The sequence below is a fragment of the Culex pipiens genome, chromosome 2 (assembly GCF_016801865.2).
Source record: "Culex pipiens pallens isolate TS chromosome 2, TS_CPP_V2, whole genome shotgun sequence".
Classification (NCBI taxonomy): domain Eukaryota; kingdom Metazoa; phylum Arthropoda; class Insecta; order Diptera; family Culicidae; genus Culex; species Culex pipiens.
In genome coordinates this window covers 72,293,057-72,319,052 of record NC_068938.1, presented here as the reverse complement: position 1 = coordinate 72,319,052, position 25,996 = coordinate 72,293,057, and the positions used below count along the sequence as shown (strand labels likewise).

General features: G+C 38.0%; 1 protein-coding gene and 2 pseudogenes across 1 annotated transcript; 2 read left to right on the top strand and 1 right to left on the bottom strand.

Moving 5' to 3' along the window:
• Positions 1 to 343: 343 nt before the first annotated feature.
• LOC120422978 (transmembrane protease serine 9) lies at positions 344 to 22,794 on the top strand. Its single transcript, XM_039586590.2, has 7 exons — positions 344 to 819; positions 6,909 to 7,654; positions 21,633 to 21,778; positions 21,883 to 22,018; positions 22,076 to 22,220; positions 22,282 to 22,427; positions 22,490 to 22,794. Exons 1-7 carry the CDS (start codon positions 702 to 704, stop codon positions 22,646 to 22,648), a joined length of 1,596 nt encoding a protein of 531 aa, XP_039442524.1. The 5' UTR covers positions 344 to 701; the 3' UTR covers positions 22,649 to 22,794.
• Positions 13,140 to 14,448, top strand: LOC120422987 (60S ribosomal protein L7-like; annotated as a pseudogene).
• LOC120422996 (60S ribosomal protein L7-like) lies at positions 17,981 to 19,284 on the bottom strand (annotated as a pseudogene).
• Positions 22,795 to 25,996: the final 3,202 nt, after the last annotated feature.

Sequence of the window (25,996 nt, the reverse complement as noted above, 5' to 3'; positions counted from 1 at the left end):
CAGTATTTTTTTATTTACAATCGGGTTTAAAAAAAAATCACGTTTTGCAGTTTTTATATTATATAATCGTGAATTTTAATTCAAACTATTTCAACTAATTTTAATAAAATTAATGATTAGTGGTTGATAAAGTTCATCAGGCAAGATTTTTTTTTAAATATCCAAATCCACCCTAACCACTCAGATCGGGAACGACCACGGCGACGAAGGCGGTGAAGCGTATATCCCAAAACAAGTAGCCTTCTTAAACCCTGGAACAACGAGGGGGAGTCGACGGTGGACCCTCGGCGTTGAGGAGGGAACCTTCCCCCAGAGTATATAAATACATCATCAATAACCAATTCACATTACAGTTCATTTTCAAACGGTTTCGAGTCAATGTCACGGACGGGCGTCGTCGCGGTCTTCGTCGCTGGTTGGCCATTCTTCGGCGGGTCTTGGCAGAATCAGAACTAGACACCTTGCGGACATCGGGGTGGCCACTGCGCTCAGTTGGCAAGTGGCCGTCCTCGGGTTAAGACCTAGGTGCTCTCCCGAGGGGAAGAAGACGGGAGTTGAGTGTGAAGAGTTGAGTAAAGTGTTGAGACAAGTGTGTTGATTGCTGTCAGAGCATGGTCTGAAACAAAGTGAGGAAGATTTAAACTGGGCAGCAACAGGTTCAATTATTTATGGTGGATTAAAACGCGAACAGTGCGTGAAAAATGAAGATATTCGTGGGATTGGTCTCAGGGCTAGCCCTGCTGGGATTGACCACAGCAGCAGCAGCAGCGGTAGCAGATTCCCTGGAAGAAGAACTCAACGATTCGGAGGTTGTGGAAGGTTGGTGTTGATCGCGGAGTTTGTTTGAAGGCAATTTGGCTAATGATGAAGTATTTATGTTTTTGTGGGATTATGCAAAGTGAATAGAAAAGGTGTCAGATCAGCACCCAAGTGGACTATTTTGGAATTCATTAGCGGAATAGCGGGTAGCAAGTGTGAAGACAAGCCAACGGAAAATTTTGAAGCACGGCCAAATCCTGAATTTTGACTAAGACTAGAACGGGATCGTGATGCTGAGGAAAAAAACGATTCTAGCTTTTTGTATGGGATTGATAGCATTGGCGTTAAAAATGGTATGGTGGAATGTGATTTTTTATGAAGAGGACTGTAATACCTGTAACACGCTAATGGGTCCTGTTTTCAGAGGGATAAAGTTAATGGTTAGCGATGCTGATGCAAACAAAGAGGTGAATTTCATCAGAAAAAATCTCTGCGGGATTCCTTTTTGTTGAGTTCTTTTACCTTTTCGACTAAGCGAAAAATTATACAATTTTGAGGAAACGCATTTCTAATTCATTTTGAGTTTTTTACTGATACTTAAAAGCGAAGGATAGAGAAATTGTCTTGAATGCAAATAAGTTTTACTGATTGAATACAATTCTCAGCTCATTAAAATCAAATCATTCGCCAACACCATGTTCTTGGCAGTCTTTATGTCAAAATGTCAACTCGGCTCTAGATGTTCAAAAAATTGAATGGTGAGACAATCATACCTATTTTACACCTATCCTCCCGCCCTTTCACTTCGGGATTCGAACTGACGATCTTTGGATTGTGAATCCAACCACCGACCAGCGAATCTACCGAAGTATGCTTGATCTGGTACCTGCATTGTACCTATAGCAGAGACTGACCCAACGACCTAACCTCTAAAGCAGGTATTAGACTATGGCAAACAAACAAAAAATGACACTTTTTGACAGTTTGCTTGTTTGTTTGTTTGCCTGCATTTGTTTGCAGAAACGTCGGCTGCATACATTTTGCTTTGTTTGCGATTTCGTCGCAAACAAGTTTGCGAGTTTGGCAAACTGTCAAATACGGAAAAGTGCGAGTTTGTTTATCATAGTCTAATATCTCCTTAAGCTATACGGGGACTGAGATTGAACCCAGGCCAACTGGGATAAGAGGTAACCACGCTTACCACTACACCACCGCCTGCGGCAACTCTCAGCTGATATGTACTCTAAAATATAAAATCATCATGCGTCTCCACTAAAGTGATCCATCATTAGGATGTGTGTGAGATTATAGAACGAAACAATCAAAGACTGCTGACTGGGAGGGACTGAAAAATCCATCGAAATAGAATGGTTTGTTTAGAAAACAGAGAGTCGACTATAAAACAATTCATACAGAATTCTAACAGATTTCTTTTAGTCAGCATTCTCAAAGTTTTGGCTGGGCTGCTGTAACTCTTCTACGGGTCTACATGAAAAAAATATCTAAACCATTACTTAGTAAAAAGAAAATTCTCAATATCGCAGACATTTTTCATTCTTTAGTGGAATCAAAAAACAATTACTCCACCCACTTCTGCGTCACGCCAGGCGACCAAACGAATATGACACACAAACCATATTCGTTCTATTAAGCCACAACACAGCTATTAACAAATCGCAACCGAACAATCTTCCATAATAAACAAACGCGCAGGGTTACCAAAAAAATCGCACAATTGAATACTTTCAATTTTAAACACAGCACTATGTTCATGCGTTGAATAACGGAAAACTTATTGCATATATTTTATAAAACATTTTTGTGTAAAAAGTGTAATTTTACACCAGGAACTGGTGAAATTTTCATCAGTTTGTGTTGAACTTCACATTTTAATCAATATTTTGGTAATATTACTCATATTTTCAACCCTCTGTTTATTTAACTGTTTTGTTAACCTTTATTAAATTATTGTAATGGTATACAATTTCAATGGTTTGCTACAAGAAATTCGCTTGATTTTTATTGTGTACGGCATATCTTCAATTCACATCAGGCACGTATGACAGAGTTAATGGATACTTGGCAGCACTTTCCTTCCTTTTGGCCAAGTCTGGGCAGTGCCAAAAAATAAGAATACGAAAAAAAATTCTATCTAGCCACCACTCATAATTATGCAAATTGTTGGAATTGCTGAGACACGCATATTTCGTGAGTAATTCCAAAATAATAAGGCAGAGTCTTAAATTCAAATACCTAAGAGTAATTTTTTACTTTTCTTTGTAATTTAAGATTTGAGTGAAATTTTGTCCAATGTGCATACTGCATTGTAAACAATCTGTGTCTTAAAAAGAGAATTTCTGATCGATTTGACAACTTTTCTCTAATTGTAATCAGAGTAATTAATCGATAAAATTTCGTCAGAAAAATTGCCAGAAAATCAATTTTCGATGCGCCGTCGTTCGAAGCGTTTAAAACCCTTTTTTTGGATACTAAAAATTGTTGGACCTAATCTTTAAATTTTGAAAAAAGAATTGCTGGGTTGCTTTTTCTTCAGGTAAAAAAAGGCGTCTTTGACATAGAGCAATTCCATCTCAAATCAGGATTTTTTTCTGATACTTTTGTACCCGATCCACTCCGATTTCAATGAAACTTTTTAGAAATTTTATCCTAGGCCTATATAAGCCATTTTTGTGTATATGCAGCCAATTGTACTCAAATATGACATTTGAGAAGGGCGTAAGTTATTTAAATATTTTTGTATTTTGTAATTTAAAAATTACTGTAACTCAAATTGCATCGAATCAAAAAGTGATCAAAGCCAAACTTGTAGGAAATTGGACGGGGTTTCTGAAAAAAAAAAACACGCCACTTCTATGAGAGTTTTCAATTATTAGGATTAAAAGATAAATTTTAAGGTTATGTCACGTTTTTTTTCGTTCAAAATTGTTGAGGAAATAGCCTAAGATGTTACAAAAAGACTCACGAAAAATGCAGGATGGTATGTCTCTCCTAACCGAAAACTGCAGGATGGTATGTCTCTCCTAGCGAAAACATTTTTTTTTAGAAAAATGGTCTGAACGTCAAAATTTTGTAAATCCGATAGTGGGAATCGGTTCCCCAGACCATTTTACATAAAAGTCTCCATATTGACCATTGTCCTATGTCCAATCCTTTTAAAGATACAACGGGTTTAAAAATAAAAATGTTGAAAAAATAGGTTTTTTGGTGGTTTTTTGGCAATTTCTATATGACAGACTTGATTTTTCAGTCTCGAAAATATTTTAACCGAAAAGCTCGTCCAATTTCCTATAAGTTTGCCTTTAACAGCATTTGAATTGGATGTATGGGCTTACAGATATAAGCATAACTGAAAATAGTATATTTTTTCAGAGTGGTAGAAACCTGAATAGTAAATGAGCTTACGTAAATATTAAAACGAGTCTAATCTTAAAAATTGAAAAATCTCATAGAAGTGGCGTGTATTTTTCTTTCAGTGTATTTTTTTCAGAAAGCCTGTCCAATTTCCTGCAAGTTTGTCTTTGACCACTTTTTGATTCGATGTAACGGCTTTGAGTTACAGTAATTTTTAAATTACAAAATACAAAAATATTGAAATACCTTACGCTATTCTCAAATGTCATATTTGAGTACAATTGGGTCCTAAAATGAAGCTTAGATTGCTGATATTATTGTTTACAGCGATAAAGCTTACTTTTCTGAGTACAATGACCCTTTGTACTACCACAAAGTGTTTAACAGGGATTTTTAAATCAATTTGGAAAAATTATCCTCGCGGTCCTTCTTGACAGAAATGCTCCTACTTGACAGCTCGTTCCAAGGGGACCATAGTTGATCCATCGAAAAAATGTTGTCTTGTCAATATTTTTTTTTGGCATTAAAATGAAAAAAAGTGATCAGAAATGGTTTTTAATCGTGTTTTTTACCGTTGTACATAAAAATTGACATAGGGCTTTAGTACCCAATTGGCTCCATATACACAAAAATGGCTTATATAGGCTTAGGATAACATGTCTAAAAAGTTTCATTGAAAACGGAAAGGGTCGGGTACAAAAGTACCAGAAAAAATCCTGATTTATGCTGGAATTGCTCCATAAAGTTTCATTAACATTCCAACGCCCAAGGCTCCAAAAAAGTTGGAACGGTAACTTCAACTCAATGGTTCTCGGGCATTACTCAACCAATCAAGATGATTCTTCTTTCCAGTGATTTGTTAGGATGATTCTAGAACTTTGGAGAACTTAATTTGATGAAATCTGTAATTTTTGCAATCAAAAACATCGTTCCAACTTTTTTTTTTCGCGTGTATGAAAAATTCGCCAAAAATTCCGCGGTGGCAGTCGTTTAAAAAAAGGTGGAACGATGTTTTCGGTCGCAGAAATTATAGATTTGTTCAAATCAAAATCTGCATAATTTTAGGATCATCTAGAAATTCTAACAAATCACTGGAAACAAGAATCGTCCCGATTGATTGAGTAATGCCTGAGAACCAGCGAGTTGAAGTTACCGTTCCACCTTTTTTGGGAGGCTTGTGCGTCCGTGTAAGTTGGACATGCGTTGGGCGTTCCAGTGTTAAAATAAAAAAAATATATAAAAATCTCGAAAATTTGTATTTCCGAATCGTGTTTCAACTAATTATTTAACAGATCGACGCTGTCGTGCTAACTTGTCGCAAGTCGCTTTTTGACGTTCCGAGAAAAACGCGTTTTAGTGATGGTGAATAAACCAAAACGAGAGCACGCAATGTAAACAATAACAAACACGTTTTGTTTGGTTGACACCTTTGTGCATTGTCCTGAAGATTGGTTGAATTTGGTTGCTGAAGTCCCGAGTTATAATTACACATGTTTACGGTAGTCGAGCACGTAATTGTGTCAAACGCGTTCTTACCTGAAATCCATTCGACCAGTTGTCGCACTTGCATCAATTTCCACAGTGTGTCAGGATAGCACGACAAGATTGAAATTTCTTTCATATAAAAAGTGACAACAGTGCACGGAGTTTTTTCGGTTTTTATGGAATATCTCAGGATTGAAATCGGATTTTGAGGATTTGTGAAGGTCAAAAGGTGAGGCATTGTGAGCTGCACCAAATGGTGTTTTAAACTCAATTTGGCCCAACATTCACGTGCGACATGTTAGTACGACAGCGACGAGATGATTCTATAATCTTTCCCAAAATTTAAAGACAAACAAGGGATTAAAGAAAGAAACATTAAAGCACGCAGACAATTACAAACGAGAACAGGTCATAAATCAACGTCGAATCAGTCGTGGTCGTGGAATGAATCACCCGCCCGTCAACCAGTCGTCAAACGGCGACTGCAGCCCGCTTTCGGGGTTCATTCACTTTCCGCGGGGGAATTCTACACCCCCTTCCCCGGACAATGTGTCTGGAATGTATCGGCATAAATTTACATCCCAAGCAGCGGCAGCGGCCCACCGTAAGTGCGGTTTATTTTTGTATCCATCAGCGATCGCGATCAAGTTGAGGTGGGTCTCCGCGCGAATTATAAACCTGTTGGATCGCGGGATAGCACGTTACAACAGAATACCACCTCTTGTGGATCGTACAGAGTGCAATGGCAGGTTGTTGAAAAGGGGGGCAATCAAAGCAACCTGCTGCCGGGACGGGGTTGAGTTATTGCGTCTTTAGCTGCTGGTGCAATCACTAAGGGAATCTAGAAGTGAAGAGTTTCCTTTTCTGGACAAATTCTGAACACCTTGACTTAACAACTTGCCAGCTATAAGAAAGTAGTTCAACTTGAACTATGCGGTGAGAATTGGCACCATGTTGCGAAATGGGTCCTGCAAGCACTGTTTATTTATGCCAACCACGGCCGGCTACCGGCGTGAGGAACGTAAACATTAGCCACAGAAGGAAGCTGCCGCTGTTGTGCCGGTCATTATAACAGTACTCTTGAGAGTACTATCGCGAAGAGGTGCAGAGCTAATTGGAGAATTTTGCGCGCGCTTTTACCACATTACGCATGGAGTTTTCTATCAAATGCTTCTTGTAGAGATCCTGTCATATGTAGCTCTTTTCTATAAATTGTTTAAATATTTGAATTTTATTTAAATTATAATTTTTGTTTTGTTTCATTTTTCTGTCCTTGACCCGCAATCCCTCAGCCAGCGAGCTCAAGCCGCGCCAACCACGATATCTCTGGCTGACGACGCGTACGACCACGTGGACGCAAGCACTCGGCGATGGTAGCCCGTGTCTCACCTCCAAGGGACACCTCGGATCATGCACCTCGTTCCGCAAGTGCTACCCATACTTCAAGGTGCCCGACCTGAGCGTCTGGGAATCCTGGGTCCTCGGAAACTACGACACCTGCAGCTACTTCAACGACCAGGGCCGGCAAGCATTCGGCGTGTGCTGTACGAACCCAATCACCCCGATGCCCCCAACGGATTCCTCCGCCGAAACCACAACCGCAGCTCCCCCAATCGTCGTAGCCGGCAGTGGCAACGAACTCGGCAGCGAAACCCAGAAGAAACCCCCCAAAAACAACAATTACCCAAGCTGGCCACCACCAGTCCCAACCCATCCACCGGACCACACTGCGGCCACTCATCCACCCTCGTTCACCTCCTCAACGCCGGCCTCGTTCGTGACGACGGAAGCGCCAACAACCGCCAGACCGGCCTCGACGACGTGGCCAACGAAACCACGACCGCCCTCGGAAGGGAACCAACCGACGAACACACCTCCGGCGATGGTTTGGCCACCGCCAATTCCGACGCACCCACCCATGCCGCAGGTTGAAGTGACCACCACCAGTCGGCCGGGAGCAGGTGGCGGTCAACCAGGGGAAGGGGCAGGAATTGGAGGTGGATCTTTCTCACGGTGTGGAGTCAAGAACGGAAATCCGGTAGGTGATTCTTCCCTGATCTTTAATGATATAGTGTTTAGAACAAGGTTGTTAATCGAAAAAAATATTTAACAGTTGGTCGTAAATCCCGTAAAATGTACACCAAATAATTAAACTAAACAAACTCACTCAACCCAGAAACACAAAGCTGAAAAGGAACCTCCTGAGCACTTGAAATGTACAACAAATGTAAAATTAAAAACAGGAATGAAATTAATTTATCGATAATATTATCGTCTAACGATAACGATAATGGTTATCGTTATCGTCATTTCGATAATACTATTGCCATATCAAGTTATATAAACATATAAATTTGCAATGCTTACACTAAGAATATATTTTTTGAAAATGTAGTATGTTTCAAAGAATGGATACTCTAATTTGTTCACAAAATACCGTATTTTTATAGTGTTTTATGTTAATAGGTCCTACAGTCATGCCTCGGTTTAGCACCGCATAAGGGGGATGCAAAACCGAGGCGTGCATAACCGAGGCACAGAGCTTATGGGATTTTGGCTATATGGGAGACATTGGCTTTAATTGTACGAAAAATCATGCAAACATCAAAAAATTATAGTGTTTTGGAATCGGGATGATGTCAGCTATCCATTAAAATTGTTATTTCATGAAAAATTTCACAAAAATACGTATTTTTCCTGTATTTTGAAAATGCATTTTTTTTCTCTAAAGAAACCATAAATATGTTGTTATTGCAATATAGGTATCAAATGATCAGGTTTTTTTTCATACATTTTGAATGTAATAACAACATTTTTTGAAAATACTCCAAATTTTCACAAAACTAAGTATTTTTGAAAAAAAAATACTCAAAATTTCCGGTTTTACCATATAGGTGTCAAACGATCGGGATTTTTTCATACATTTCGAATGTAATAGCAATATTTTTTGAAAATACTCAAAATTTTCACAAAACTACGTATTTTTGTAAAACTTTTCAAAATTTCAGTTTTTACAATATGGGTATCAAATAATCGGGATTTTTTCATACATTTCGAATGTAATAACCACATTTTTTGAAAATACTCCAAATATTCACTAAACTACGTATTTTCGAAAAAAAAAATACTCAAAATTCCCGTTTTTACAATGTGGGTATCAAACGATCTGGATTTTTCCATACATTTCGAATGTAATAACAATATTTTTTTAAAATACTCAAAATTTTCACAAAACTACGTATTTTCGAAAAAAAAACTCAAAATTTCCGTTTTTTAGAAAGTGGTAATCAAACGATCGGAATTTTTCATACATTTCGAAAGTTATTAAAAAAATGATTATACTTAAAATTTTCACAAAACTACGTATTTTTGAAAAAAAAATTTGATTATTTGATACCAATATTGTAAAAACTAAAATTTTCAAAAAATTTACAAAAATACGTAGTTTTGTGAAAATTTTGAGTATTTTCAAAAAATATTGTTATTACATTCGAAATGTATGAAAAAATCCCGATCGTTTGATACCCACATTGTAAAAACAGAAATTTTGAGAAGTTTTTCAAAAATACGTAGTTTTGTGAAAATTTTGAGTATTTTCAAAAAATGTTGTTATTACATTCGAAATGTATGAAAAAATCCCGATCGTTTGATACCCACATTGTAAAAACGGAAATTTTGAGTATTTTTTTCAAAAATACGTAGTTTTGTGAAAATTTTGAGTATTTTCTAAAAATGTTGTTATTACATTCGAAATGTATGAAAAAATCCCGATCGTTTGATACCCATATTGTAAAAATTGAAATTTTGAGTATTTTTTCGAAAAAAACGTAGTTTTGTGAAAATTTGGAGTATTTTCTAAAAATGTTGTTATTACATTCAAAATGTATGAAAAAACCTGATCATTTGATACCCATATTGCAATAACAACATATTTTTGGTTTCTTTGGTTTGGTTCATTTTCGAAATACAGGAAAAATACGTATTTTTGTGAAAATTTTCATGAAATAATAATTTTAATGGATAACTGACATCATTCCAATTCCAAACACTTTAGTTTTTGATGTTTGCATGATTTTTCATACGATTAAAGCCAATGTCTCCCATATAGACAAAAACCCATAAGCTCTGTGCTTCAGTTAAGCTCTGGGCCGTGCTTAACCGAGGCAGCTGAACGGTGCAAAACCGGGGCAGTGCAAAACCGAGGCGTGCAAAACCGAGGCATGACTGTATAAACATATGAAACACAATAGCTTAACCCTTTCAGGCCTGATTTTTTTTTAAATATTTGTTTATCTAATGATGGGAAAATGATTTTGAGGACCATGCGAAAATTATAGGCTAGTTTAAAAAGAACGATTTTTAGGTCATATATGACCATCAGGCCTGAAAGGGTTATAGGACCTATAAACAAAAAACTCTAGTTATTTTTCTAAAGTACTCAAATTTTCATTATTTGCAATATGCTTTTTGATAGTTTTTTTTAAATACTAATTTTTTTACAAATTACGGTATTTTTTCGAAAATACCCAAATTTTCAAAATTTGCAATATGGGTATCAAACGAAGCAGAATTTTGTGTGCGTATTCCCATCATTCGAGTTTTTTTTTTTGTTGAAAATTAAAATTTTCACAAGCTATCGTATTTTTTGGAAAATACTCAACTTTTCAAAATTACAATATGGGTATCAAACGAAGCAAAATTTTGTTTGCGTTTTCACTTTTTAAGAGTTTTTTTTATTGAAAATGTTCACAAAATACCGTATATTTTTCGAAAATATTCAAATTTTCAAAATTTGTCATAAAGGTATCAAACGAAGCTAAACTTTGTGTGCGTATTCCCTTCATTAGAGTTTTGTCTTCCTCACTTTACTGAGGAAAGGCTATAAAATCACTCGAAAAATGAACTTTTTAGTTAGACCTCCTAGACCTAAAGTCATTTATACATATCAACTCAGAATCACCAGCTGAGCAAATGTCTGTGTGTTTGGCTGTATGTAGACATGTGTACCGAATCAATGTCACTGGAATATCTCGTATTGGCCTCATTCGATTCGTCTTGGGGTCCCATAAGTCCCTATTGAAATTTATAAGATTTAGTAAAGCACATCAAAAGTCATGCTTAAAAAACTGCTGCATATAAATTTCACAATTTGCAAAAAAGGGTGGTTTTTGCATGGAAACATGCCATATTATATATTTTTAGAAAGGTTCTGAAATTAAAATTCTTGTGGATTAAGAATTTTCAAGATCTGACTTACCTATCTAAAATTCCAAGCAATTTAAAAAATGCTCTGAATTTACATAACCTCAATCTATTTCCCCACGGCGTTGTAGTAAAATCTTGACAAAAAGTCTGTAGGGGGGAATTCATTTTATAAATGAGAGGAAGTCACCAACCACCTAAGGGTGGAATATGTAACTTTTTTTTGTTAAATCAAACGATCAAACGAAGCAAAATTTTGTTTGCGTTTTCACTTTTTTAGAAATTTTTTTTTTTTATGAAAACTCAAATTTTCACAAAACACCGTAATTTTTGAATTTTTGAAAAATACTCAACTTTTCAAAATTTTAAAATTTGCAAAGCAAATTTTTGTATGCATTTTCACCTTAATAGATCTTTTTTGTTGAAAACTAAAATTTTCACAAAATACCGTATTTTTTCGAAAATACTTAAATTTTCATAATTAGGGTAGGGTAGTCATCAATGAGACACTTTTGGTTTTTAAACTTCAACGATTTTTGTATTTTTTTCATTAGAATATTTTAAAGAACTTTTTGTTGCATTTTCTTTCTTTTAGTTTGTTCTAACATTGATCGATCTGACGTCTACAGTCAGAGTTATTCAACTGTCTCATTGTAGACGCACTTGGCAGGAACAATGAGACAGCTGGGGAACAATGAGTTCATCATGTTTTTATATTGTTACATTGCAGGTGACTTGCTTTAAATATTTTTAAGCAATTTTGTCAACATGAAACTTCAATTTACAAAAGTTATACTAAAAAGTATTTAAATTTTGTAAAATCTATATATTTTATCAAATAACTTTATATTTTTGGTTAAATGAAGTTCAAACTCAATAAATATGCCAAAAATCACTTCCAATTCATGTTTTGAAAGATTTCCACAGATTTTGAAAAGTTCAATGAAGAAAAATCAAAGTGTCTCATTGTTACCCATGGGTAGAAGAGAGCGAGGAACAATGAGACAGCCCTGGATTCTGGGTATATTCTAAATTTTGGTCAAACCCAATAAAAGGACATTGTAGCCCAACTCATGCCCTGTAAAATGACGAAAGAAATTTGGAGAAATATTAGTTTTTGTGTTAATGGCAGCCTATGAGCGAAAATGTAATTTTTACAAGGGAGCATCCATAACCAAAGCCACAATTACGGCAGACGTGTATCTAGTAGACACACCTTTCCCCCAAATATGAGCCTGATTGATTAAAACTACGTCTTGTGAGAGCCATTTTATCATTGTTCCCCGTGTCTCATTGATGACTACTCTATCCTAGAAATAAAGGTATCAAACGATGCAAAATTGTGTATGCATTTTCATTTTAATAATGTTTTTTTGTTGAAAACTAAAATTTTCACAAATTCGGTATTTTTTGGAAAATACTCAAATTTTATAAATTGAAATATGGGTATCAGCAAAATGTTGTATGCGTTTTCATTTTATTAGTTTTTTTTGTTAAAAACTAAATTTTACACAAAACTTTGAAAATTTTAGTATTATTGAAACATACGGTATTTTGAGAAAATTTTATACTAAAATACTGCAATACTAAAATACTAAAACAATAAAATACTGAAATCTAGAGTAAATTTTCAAAAGGTCCTATGCGACAAAAGTAAACAAACTGAGTTATTTATTGCATTACATTCTGCAAGCTGGAAACTACACTCACCGCTGATCCAATTTCTTCAAAGCCTTTTATTTTTAAAGTTATTGATAAAATACAAAACAACCTAAAAGCATTCTTAATAAATTCTACACCAAATAAATATAGGTCGTTTTACCACACGGGAGTCCTATGTGCAATCGAGTGAAACGTGCACATAGAACCGTAGCAAATCAACCTATGGAACATTAATATAATTTTTTAATGCTGATGCACATACGCTCATATCAAAATGACCTATGTACATGTTTATTGAGTTTATTTGAAAATATGTATAAGTCGTTTTTTAATAAAATTCTAAAACATAAATATTTTACAATCTTCATGTTTGTACAATCCACGCACAACGTGTAGTCATCAGCTGGGAGAGAGCATGAAATGTTTCAATGCTGTCAAAGCAAAAGAGAGAAGTTCAATTCAACCTATCTGCACTCTCTCGAATTTGACAGATACGCCACCCAAAAACTTGGGAGCATAACACCAACAAGGCAGCATAAAAAATCATAACATTTGTGCATATAGGTCGTTTTGCACGGTTTAGTTTTTTGTTGTTTTTAAATGCGATTTTTCATTGATGGAGGTAAGTCTTCATAAAATAGATAAGTCATTTTTTTTTTTTGAAGGGGTGGAGTGATTTGGAGAGAGTTTTAACAGGTTGTAAAGTGAGAGTGATCATTATTTTCTGTTTGTTTATTTTTTCTCAGAAGTGTCGAGGTGTGCTCCACCGGGGGTTTTTAAATCGCCTCATTATGTTCGGCACGGAACCGTAGCCTAGTTTTAAATCCCAACACAAGCATAACTCGAACAAGATACTTATCCGGAAGTTGCCGTCTCCAGCTTTTGTTCGCGGGTGCTGTACAGGTGCGAAATTACCTGCTGATGTTTCACTGCACTCAGCAGTGTTGCTGGCGGAGTTTAGTGACATCATTCATCAGTTTGGACTACGTGTGTTTTGCGTCCGCTGTCAGACCGACTTTCATTCTTGATGTTACGCTGATCGTACCGCTAGTTGGTAAGTTCCTCGATATTTTCCTACTGTGAACAATTGCTAAACTCACACCTCCAAAGACAGCACATTCCGAACGAAATTTCCGCCTTTCACGGTGACCGAAGTGTTGGAAGCGGGCAATCGTCTACGTTCCAAGGAATCCCTAAAACTCCCGGCGGTGCCAGAATCCAAGCTGAAGGCAACGAAGGCTAAGTTGTTGGCCCACCCGGAAAATCTGCGCCGCCAGCTGCAGGCCGTCAAGCTACTTCGCGTTAGGTAGAACCTGCTGCGCGCGGCCAAGTACACCAAGAAGTATGCCCGGATGGAGCATGAGGTGGTGGACAAGGCACGCGAGGTTAAGAAGGCCGGAAACATCTACATTCCGGGCGAGCCGAAGGTTGCCTTCGTCATGCGTATCTGTGGTATCATTATCAAGCTGAACAAAGTCACCAAGAACTTGCTGCGTATCACCGCCCCGACATCACCTAGGGCTATCCCTTGCTTAAGTTCGTCAAGCACCGACAAAACCGAATCCCAACTACGGACTTCTTCGTGATCGACTGAAGCTGCGTGCCGCGTACAAGCCTCAACACCCCGACCGGTGAATGGCGCAAGTACAACCAACTACGCAAGTACAACCACTACGTCGAAGACGGAGACTTTGGCAACCGCAAGGAAAAGATCAATCAGCTGATCAAGCATATGGTTTAAGTGATACATAGCGCGTTGAGGGAGAGTGTTGAATAAAACAAAACCAAGAATATAAATAAATTTGGTTTGAGAAAATCCTGTATGTTTAGTACTTCATTTAGGCAGCAATCGCGTGTAAGTTGAACCCACACACACATGCGCGGTCATGTCCGTCGTCTAGCTTTTGCCACGCGTGTTTCAAGCGCTGGTGTTCTATCTTCCAGGGGAACGCCAACCAGACCAGCTGAGTAACGTACAGAAGATCACCCTGCTGAAAACGCTCCTTCTAAATTCTAACTTTTGCGTCAACGAACACTGTAGAACGTTCTATGTGTAAATTGGCAGCATTCAGCGACAAGTTGTAACAGCTGATGACCAATTGCGGGCGGATCCGATACACTGAACCCGGTTCGTCGAACTGATGAATTCTGATCTCTTGATGACCATGAGCTACCATTTGACCCCTAGCTCATTGCTTTTGATCTAGTCATCCGCGGAAAAAGTAGGCACACACGGCTTCCACGTAAAATAATATTATTTCCTCGACTTGTCCAATATGCGACAACACGAAAATTGAAAAATATATTTAAAGTAGTTAGAGTCAACGAATTCAGTTTTTTATTTTGCAAATCCAAACGGTATGAATAATACGGTCAAAAAATCATCAATCTTCCTCCTCTTCCCTCGGGCAACATCTTCTGGCTTTTGGACATCCTCTGCTAGTACAGCCGCTTCCGCTTCCTTCTGCGTACCTTCCTTGCCGTTAGTTGCACTTTGCTTCTCTTCAACCTTTATCTCCTCATCGCCAGCGACCTTCTCGCCAGACTCCTATCCATTCTGCTCCTCGGTCGATTCCTGCGACTTGGCGTCCTCGTCCTGTCGGGTGCAAATTTCTATCAGTTCGAATACTGCGGCACAATGCTAATCAGCATCAACCGTTTGGTCACTTCTACGATCCCCGAGTTCTTGACGCTGATCAGTTCGGCGAGCGCGTTGGTAACGATCTCGCGTTCCAGTCCGTTGTTGATCATCGGTTGAAAGTGACCGCGAACGTTTTCGGTTCCTTCACAAGTACAGGACAGCTTGCCGGCGCCGTCCATAATGTCCTTCAGGTTGGCCTTGGTGATTGAAACTAGCCGCACAATATTTCTTGGTTCCGGCCGCGTCCTGCAGAATCTTGAGCGCCAATTCCGTCGAATTTTCAGCCCGTCTTAATGAAGCAGATGTTTTTTCGCCCCGATGACTACCGACTCAAACCGGTACTTTTTCTTCTCCATTTTGGCAGATTCGGCTTGTTTTCCCACAAGCAATGAAATGTCCTCCCCCTCCTCGTCTTTTTTTTGCTCTGCCGCGGCCTTTTCGACAGGTTGTTCGTTGGTCGGAGGCGGAGAATCACACACCTTCCCGTACAGATCGTTGGCGTACTCGTTTGTGATCGGTACGTGTCCCGGGTTTAGTTTTGCTCGATCATGTTGCACGTCACAAGGAATCCGCGCTGGCCCGCTTCCAGGTAGGCCGGTTTCTTCCGGTGAAGATTTACGCTTGCTTGTTTTCTGACCAGATCTGTAATACAAATTAAACGAAAAAAAAAAAAAACACAAATTATAAGCTGCCACTGTACTGCATACTTGAAAAAACTCACCTGAACCGCTTACGACAGGATTGAATCAAAAACGCAAAAAAGCAAAAAAACAATTCTAGAGTAAATTTTCAAAAGGTCCTATGTGCAAAAACCTCAATCTAAGTAAATTGATGTCAAAGTTTTGCTGGACAGTTTTAAATCCCATTTAAACAAGGTTGGGTATTTTTCAATTCTAAAAACGCACAAATGGACCTAGAATGATGCTTTTTAAGTGTACTTAACGGGAACTATCAAAAATTTAGTTTAAACTTATTTCTGAATAACTTTGTTTCATACGACCTTTTAGTGCACATAGGACACGCTTCATAGAACTTTTTTTGCAGATAGGATCAACCACATTGGAGCAAATATGTGCAGCATTGCACATAGGATCTTTCTAAACTTAATTTAAATCTTTATTAAATAAAATTAAATTTTAAATTTAAATTTTAAAAAGAACAACTTTTTCATGATAATTATGATTACCCAATCCTCGCGCAACGTGTAGGCAACAGCTGATCGAGACCATGAAATGTTTCAATGCTTTCCAGCGCGAGAGAGAGAAACCGTTACGAGAACAAATCGACCAATCACAGAACTCGTCGGCATCTGCCGGATAGGTGCTTACAAAACATCCTATCCGACAATGTAAACAAAGTTTAACTGAGTGCGCATAGAACTTTTCTGGTTTTTTTTTAATTTTCAATTGTTTTTTTGCTTTTTTGCGTTTTTGATTCAATCCTGTCGTAAGCGGTTCAGGTGAGTTTTTTCAAGTATGCAGTACAGTGGCAGCTTATAATTTGTGTTTTTTTTTTTTTTTCGTTTAATTTGTATTACAGATCTGGTCAGAAAACAAGCAAGCGTAAATCTTCACCGGAAGAAACCGGCCTACCTGGAAGCGGGCCAGCGCGGATTCCTTGTGACGTGCAACATGATCGAGCAAAACTAAACCCGGGACACGTACCGATCACAAACGAGTACGCCAACGATCTGTACGGGAAGGTGTGTGATTCTCCGCCTCCGACCAACGAACAACCTGTCGAAAAGGCCGCGGCAGAGCAAAAAAAAGACGAGGAGGGGGAGGACATTTCATTGCTTGTGGGAAAACAAGCCGAATCTGCCAAAATGGAGAAGAAAAAGTACCGGTTTGAGTCGGTAGTCATCGGGGCGAAAAAACATCTGCTTCATTAAGACGGGCTGAAAATTCGACGGAATTGGCGCTCAAGATTCTGCAGGACGCGGCCGGAACCAAGAAATATTGTGCGGCTAGTTTCAATCACCAAGGCCAACCTGAAGGACATTATGGACGGCGCCGGCAAGCTGTCCTGTACTTGTGAAGGAACCGAAAACGTTCGCGGTCACTTTCAACCGATGATCAACAACGGACTGGAACGCGAGATCGTTACCAACGCGCTCGCCGAACTGATCAGCGTCAAGAACTCGGGGATCGTAGAAGTGACCAAACGGTTGATGCTGATTAGCATTGTGCCGCAGTATTCGAACTGATAGAAATTTGCACCCGACAGGACGAGGACGCCAAGTCGCAGGAATCGACCGAGGAGCAGAATGGATAGGAGTCTGGCGAGAAGGTCGCTGGCGATGAGGAGATAAAGGTTGAAGAGAAGCAAAGTGCAACTAACGGCAAGGAAGGTACGCAGAAGGAAGCGGAAGCGGCTGTACTAGCAGAGGATGTCCAAAAGCCAGAAGATGTTGCCCGAGGGAAGAGGAGGAAGATTGATGATTTTTTGACCGTATTATTCATACCGTTTGGATTTGCAAAATAAAAAACTGAATTCGTTGACTCTAACTACTTTAAATATATTTTTCAATTTTCGTGTTGTCGCATATTGGACAAGTCGAGGAAATAATATTATTTTACGTGGAAGCCGTGTGTGCCTACTTTTTCCGCGGATGACTAGATCAAAAGCAATGAGCTAGGGGTCAAATGGTAGCTCATGGTCATCAAGAGATCAGAATTCATCAGTTCGACGAACCGGGTTCAGTGTATCGGATCCGCCCGCAATTGGTCATCAGCTGTTACAACTTGTCGCTGAATGCTGCCAATTTACACATAGAACGTTCTACAGTGTTCGTTGACGCAAAAGTTAGAATTTAGAAGGAGCGTTTTCAGCAGGGTGATCTTCTGTACGTTACTCAGCTGGTCTGGTTGGCGTTCCCCTGGAAGATAGAACACCAGCGCTTGAAACACGCGTGGCAAAAGCTAGACGACGGACATGACCGCGCATGTGTGTGTGGGTTCAACTTACACGCGATTGCTGCCTAAATGAAGTACTAAACATACAGGATTTTCTCAAACCAAATTTATTTATATTCTTGGTTTTGTTTTATTCAACACTCTCCCTCAACGCGCTATGTATCACTTAAACCATATGCTTGATCAGCTGATTGATCTTTTCCTTGCGGTTGCCAAAGTCTCCGTCTTCGACGTAGTGGTTGTACTTGCGTAGTTGGTTGTACTTGCGCCATTCACCGGTCGGGGTGTTGAGGCTTGTACGCGGCACGCAGCTTCAGTCGATCACGAAGAAGTCCGTAGTTGGGATTCGGTTTTGTCGGTGCTTGACGAACTTAAGCAAGGGATAGCCCTAGGTGATGTCGGGGCGGTGATACGCAGCAAGTTCTTGGTGACTTTGTTCAGCTTGATAATGATACCACAGATACGCATGACGAAGGCAACCTTCGGCTCGCCCGGAATGTAGATGTTTCCGGCCTTCTTAACCTCGCGTGCCTTGTCCACCACCTCATGCTCCATCCGGGCATACTTCTTGGTGTACTTGGCCGCGCGCAGCAGGTTCTACCTAACGCGAAGTAGCTTGACGGCCTGCAGCTGGCGGCGCAGATTTTCCGGGTGGGCCAACAACTTAGCCTTCGTTGCCTTCAGCTTGGATTCTGGCACCGCCGGGAGTTTTAGGGATTCCTTGGAACGTAGACGATTGCCCGCTTCCAACACTTCGGTCACCGTGAAAGGCGGAAATTTCGTTCGGAATGTGCTGTCTTTGGAGGTGTGAGTTTAGCAATTGTTCACAGTAGGAAAATATCGAGGAACTTACCAACTAGCGGTACGATCAGCGTAACATCAAGAATGAAAGTCGGTCTGACAGCGGACGCAAAACACACGTAGTCCAAACTGATGAATGATGTCACTAAACTCCGCCAGCAACACTGCTGAGTGCAGTGAAACATCAGCAGGTAATTTCGCACCTGTACAGCACCCGCGAACAAAAGCTGGAGACGGCAACTTCCGGATAAGTATCTTGTTCGAGTTATGCTTGTGTTGGGATTTAAAACTAGGCTACGGTTCCGTGCCGAACATAATGAGGCGATTTAAAAACCCCCGGTGGAGCACACCTCGACACTTCTGAGAAAAAATAAACAAACAGAAAATAATGATCACTCTCACTTTACAACCTGTTAAAACTCTCTCCAAATCACTCCACCCCTTCAAAAAAAAAAAATGACTTATCTATTTTATGAAGACTTACCTCCATCAATGAAAAATCGCATTTAAAAACAACAAAAAACTAAACCGTGCAAAACGACCTATATGCACAAATGTTATGATTTTTTATGCTGCCTTGTTGGTGTTATGCTCCCAAGTTTTTGGGTGGCGTATCTGTCAAATTCGAGAGAGTGCAGATAGGTTGAATTGAACTTCTCTCTTTTGCTTTGACAGCATTGAAACATTTCATGCTCTCTCCCAGCTGATGACTACACGTTGTGCGTGGATTGTACAAACATGAAGATTGTAAAATATTTATGTTTTAGAATTTTATTAAAAAACGACTTATACATATTTTCAAATAAACTCAATAAACATGTACATAGGTCATTTTGATATGAGCGTATGTGCATCAGCATTAAAAAATTATATTAATGTTCCATAGGTTGATTTGCTACGGTTCTATGTGCACGTTTCACTCGATTGCACATAGGACTCCCGTGTGGTAAAACGACCTATATTTATTTGGTGTAGAATTTATTAAGAATGCTTTTAGGTTGTTTTGTATTTTATCAATAACTTTAAAAATAAAAGGCTTTGAAGAAATTGGATCAGCGGTGAGTGTAGTTTCCAGCTTGCAGAATGTAATGCAATAAATAACTCAGTTTGTTTACTTTTGTCGCATAGGACCTTTTGAAAATTTACTCTATTGAAAATTAAAAAAAAACCAGAAAAGTTCTATGCGCACTCAGTTAAACTTTGTTTACATTGTCGGATAGGATGTTTTGTAAGCACCTATCCGGCAGATGCCGACGAGTTCTGTGATTGGTCGATTTGTTCTCGTAACGGTTTCTCTCTCTCGCGCTGGAAAGCATTGAAACATTTCATGGTCTCGATCAGCTGTTGCCTACACGTTGCGCGAGGATTGGGTAATCATAATTATCATGAAAAAGTTGTTCTTTTTAAAATTTAAATTTAAAATTTAATTTTATTTAATAAAGATTTAAATTAAGTTTAGAAAGATCCTATGTGCAATGCTGCACATATTTGCTCCAATGTGGTTGATCCTATCTGCAAAAAAAGTTCTATGAAGCGTGTCCTATGTGCACTAAAAGGTCGTATGAAACAAAGTTATTCAGAAATAAGTTTAAACTAAATTTTTGATAGTTCCCGTTAAGTACACTTAAAAAGCATCATTCTAGGTCCATTTGTGCGTTTTTAGAATTGAAAAATACCCAACCTTGTTTAAATGGGATTTAAAACTGTCCAGCAAAACTTTGACATCAATTTACTTAGATTGAGGTTTTTGCACATAGGACCTTTTGAAAATTTACTCTAGAAATACTAAAATACTAAAACACTAAAATACTGAAATACTAAAATACTAAAATACTAAAATACGAAAATACTAAAATACTAAAATACTTAAATACTAAAATACTAAAATACTAAAATACTAAAATACTAAAATACTAAAATACTAAAATACTAAAATACTAAAATACTAAAATACTAAAATACTAAAATACTAAAATACTAAAATACTAAAATACTAAAATACTAAAATACTAAAATACTAAAATACTAAAATACTAAAATACTAAAATACTAAAATACTAAAATACTAAAATACTAAAATACTAAAATACTAAAATACTAAAATACTAAAATACTAAAATACTAAAATACTAAAATACTAAAATACTAAAATACTAAAATACTAAAATACTAAAATACTAAAATACTAAAATACTAAAATACTTAAATACTTAAAAACTTAAATACTAAAATACTAAAATACTAAAATACTAAAATACTAAAATACTAAAATACTAAAATACTAAAATACTAAAATACTAAAATACTAAAATACTAAAATACTAAAATACTAAAATACTAAAATACTAAAATACTAAAATACTAAAATACTAAAATACTAAAATACTAAAATACTAAAATACTAAAATACTAAAAAACTAAAATACTTAAATACTAAAATACTAAAATACTTAAATACTAAAATACTTAAATAATAAAATACTAAAATACTAAAATACTAAAATACTAAAATACTAAAATACTAAAATACTAAAATACTAAAATACTAAAATACTAAAATACTAAAATACTAAAATACTAAAATACTAAAGTACTAAATTACTCAAATGGTAAAATAGTAAAAATAGTAAAAAACTAAAATACAAAAAAAAACTGAACTGCAAAAATACAACCAAAACAAAAAAATTTTTTTAACAATTTTCAATCATATAATATGAAATTTAAATTAGTTGACCACAATCTTTCAAGTGTGCATGATAATTCGAATCAATTTTATTAACAACCCTTTTTTCCAGGACACGGAACGCATCGTGGGCGGCCACAACGCCGACCCGAACGAGTGGCCCTGGATCGCGGCCCTGTTCAACAACGGGCGCCAGTTCTGCGGCGGCTCGCTGATCGACAACATCCACATCCTGACGGCGGCCCATTGCGTGGCACAGTAGGTCTACCTTCAAACGTGTTAATCCGGATTCTACAGATTCATACGTCTCATCAAGATCTGTTGTAAGACTAACTCTCCGTGTTCTTCTTTCTATATTTCAGCATGAGCTCCTGGGACGTGGCCCGGCTATCGGTGAAGCTCGGTGACCACAATATCCGATCTACCACGGAGGTGGTGCACGTCGAACGAAAGGTCAAACGACTTGTACGACATCGTGGTTTCGATTCGCGAACTTTGGTATGAAAAGGTCATTCAATTTTAAAGATTCTTGAAATTAAAGGTGTTATTTTGCAGTATAACGACATCGCGGTGCTGACGATGGATCAACCGGTTCAGTTCTCGAAATCGGTGCGACCGATTTGTCTGCCAGGCGGTGATAGCTCCCGGGCCTACAACGGATTGACGGCCACCGTCATTGGCTGGGGTAGCTTGCGAGAAAGTACGGACTTCGTGATTTTACCCCCAGGACTTTATTACCAACCAAAATGCTTATATTTCAGACGGACCTCAACCGGCAATTTTGCAAGAAGTGAACCTTCCGATTTGGACCAACCCGGAGTGCAGTCGAAAGTACGGGGCGGCAGCCCCGGGAGGAATCATCGAATCGATGCTGTGCGCCGGACAAGCGGCCAAGGATTCATGCAGTGTAAGAATGCTCAACGGGTTCGAGTTCGTCGCTTGTTCAAACACTCAACTCGTTTCTTTTAGGGTGATTCCGGTGGTCCGCTGATGGTCAACGACGGCGGCTGGACACAGGTCGGAGTGGTCTCGTGGGGCATTGGCTGCGGCAAGGGTCAGTATCCGGGGGTGTACTCGCGGGTGACCTCATTTATGCCCTGGATTACGAAGAACACGAAGGATACTTGAAGGAGCGGGTTCGCGGGCGTGGGGCGTGATTTTGCTTTTAATTTTTCCAGCAGTAATGCTTGTGATTGCTGCCAATTTTTAACTTGAAAACAGTATTGTGTGTATAAAAATAAAACTTTCAGCGAAAATTAAATTCTGTTTGAATATTAGCAGTGATCAAAATTTACATCGAAATTCCCTGCAAATTGATGGTCTACTAAAAATGTATGTTACTAAATCTTGACCATTTCAGGCTGAACATTATTGAAAAACTCGTCTTTTCCGAATGTTTGAAACTGAAAGGGGTCGAACCGCCCCTTCGTCACGAGTTATCGAAAAACAGACCTCGGAATCGTAATCAAAAACATAATTACCCTTTAGATTAGGAACTATGGTCAAAACCAAAGTATATAGATTAGATAAGGTAAGGCGGGTTTTCCAGCTGTGAACAAATAAAATAGCATAGCAATAGAAATTTGACCATTTTCCGGGCAAATCAAAGGACTTTTTTCTGTAGGGTTGTTAAGCATGCCAAACTGAAGGGACTATTCATAAACCACGTGGACACTTTTTAGGGAATCGAGTTTTACAGCTTTGATATGTTCTACAAAGTTGTAGAGCATAAAATTTTCAATAAGAATCTCACTTTTGGGAATATTTGAATGGAAGTAGCGCACCATGCAGACCAAACCGTAAACCCTAAAGTGTCCACAACCAAAAAACGCTTTTTGCTAATTTTTTTAAATAATATTTTTTTACTATTTTAATGTTGATTGTAAATTTTCTCAATTTTTTTTCGATAGTCGACGTCCTAGTTTTTTGAAAAAGATTATTTTTTAAATTTCTGTGAGTTCCATGTTCATAAATTCGTTAAACTTGAAAAGCTTTAGAAACAATCTTTTCAAATATTTTTGGGATGTTTTGAATTTTAATTCTTATTTGAACATTGAGAATTTTTGTGAGGTTTTACTAAATACTTAATTGAAAATCAAACAATAGCCCCATTTTTTTTTAACTTTCCATAACTTTTCCTAACAAGTAAAAGTTATACTTTTCAACATTTTTTTGATTTAAACGATTCATTGACTCAATGCATGGACATTTGTCCTGTAATTCTGTTCAAATTGTGTTTTTCGGAATTGCAAAAAACATTGTATGGAACTCGTTGCAAAACTTGATTTTTTCATCAATCGTCGTATATAACCATTAGAGTGTAACAAAAATGACTTTTTGGCGGGCATTCAAGGGTTTGTTCCGGTGGGCATACTAAGCCCAAATCCAAAATATGAGCTTGATTGGACGTAACAGGAGCTGGCGCTCCGCCCTTCAATTTTAAATGGGATCTAACCCGTAAAAAAAGATTTTTTCAAAAATGTCACTTTTTAAGGCATTTTGGCCACTGAAGCGTTTATTTTCAACATCATTGGCGTGTAGGCCAGATCCTTGCGCATCTTTTGGTATATATAACATTGAAATTTGGAGCACCCTGGAGCTCGGTACAGACCTTCAAAGTTTGGAATTTTTTCGAAATATCGGCCCCGGCAAAATCAAATGGCGTCTAGGGCGTCGCGAGGCGCGACGCATATCTTTTTTGCCGGGACCGATTTTTTGAAAAAATGCCAAACTTTGAAGGTCTGTACCGAGCTCCAGGGTGCTCCAAATTTCAATGTTATATATACCAAAAGATGCGCAAGGATCTGGCCTACACGCCAATGATGTTGAAAATAAACGCTTCAGTGGCCAAAATGCCTTAAAAAGTGACATTTTTGAAAAAATCTTTTTTTACGGGTTAAATCCCATTTAAAATTGAAGGGCGGAGCGCCAGCTCCTGTTACGTCCAATCAAGCTCATATTTTGGATTTGGGCTTAGTATGCCCACAGGAACAAACCCTTGAATGCCCGCCAAAAAGTCATTTTTGTTACATCCTAATATCCATCTCGGTTGGATAAATGAACGACTCGAGGTGAAAAAATCTTCTTTTTGCAACTTGTTGCATGAACTACTATTTCAGGAGTGTTTTTTTTTTTTCAAAAAGCGTTTTTAAAATGCAAAAAAAAAAACAAAAATGTATACCTAAAATCAGCTTTAACTCAAAAATTATACATTTCATAAAACAAATTGTAATGTACTTTTTGGTTTCAAAGTCGACATTCCTTTAAAAAATGATTTTCAATAATTTTTTTGTCCAGGTTTTCAATTTTTTCCAAAAAAAACACGATTTTTTTCAAAACATTGTATTTCCTAAACCAATTTTTGCACCATTATGCACCGTGGCTCAGAAGATATATTGTTTAATTCCGTAAAACAAATAAAAATCGAAAATTAAAAAATACGTATTTTGGGAACATAACTTTTAGTCAGAAAAACTCAATTAACCCTCTAACGCCGATGGTACTCGAGAGCACCACAAATTTTTGTGTACAAAATTAAATTTCTCTGCAACCATGCATTTTTTCAACCTGGTTCAACCTGCATTAGTTTATGAAGAATGTTAACTTATAACCATTAAAATTTCATCCAATTTGGTCGATTCAGTTACGAGCAAGCTTCCCATGCGCCAGTGCCAACGCACACCGCGGGTTTGGTTTTCTAGCTTCGTTACGTGCCTGAACCCATTTGTGTATTGGTATCTTGGTACATCGTACCAGCGCACCACGACACTCTCGGCTCGCCCCATAGGTTTTGTGTCTGGCACTCACCCATGGCATGAACCCAGCGTGCGGTGGTACGCGCCGTGGTATTGAACCCGTTTTGTACCACCAGCGCGTACCACGGCACGTACCTCGGCTCGTACCGAGTGAATCACCTTGGTTCATACACCGGGTTCATGCCATGGGTGAGTGCCAGACACAAAACCGACGCGGCGGACCGAGAGTGTCGTGGTGCGCTGGTACGATGAACCAAAATACCCTCGGTTCGTGTGAGTCGGGTTCGGGTGTAAACCGAACAAAGCAGGCGCAAAGCAAACCCGAGGTACGAGTGAACCGCGTGTACCGCACGGAGCAGGGAAGCTTGGTTACGAGTAATGGTGAAAAACGTAAAAAACTCGATTTTGCTCTTGGCGGGAAGGGGTTAATAAAATAGGATTTTTTACGTGTACCTATTTTTTTTAAAGTCCAAATCATACAAAATGGGTATGTAAATGTATTAAAATCTGTATTTTGAGAAGAGATTTGTAGGGCAAAGTTCTAGGTTATGATTTGGAATGATTTTATTATTTAAATAATTATCATTAGAAGTTAGATTCAAAAAATACGTATTATTTTTTTGACTACTTTTGATATAAATGCATGGACAAATTTTCATCCAAACAAAAACATACATAAACAAAAAACGATTTGCGAAATCGTATAGAACAACTCTACACA

Excerpts from the sequence above, each read along its gene's own strand:
- LOC120422978 (XM_039586590.2), top strand. The coding sequence starts at position 702 with ATGAAGATATTCGTGGGATTGGTCTCAGGGCTAGCCCTGCTGGGATTG. Across the intron at positions 21,779-21,882 it reads GCGGCCCATTGCGTGGCACA|CATGAGCTCCTGGGACGTGG; the intron begins GTAGGTCTACCT and ends TCTATATTTCAG. Across the intron at positions 22,019-22,075 it reads GTTTCGATTCGCGAACTTTG|TATAACGACATCGCGGTGCT; the intron begins GTATGAAAAGGT and ends GTTATTTTGCAG.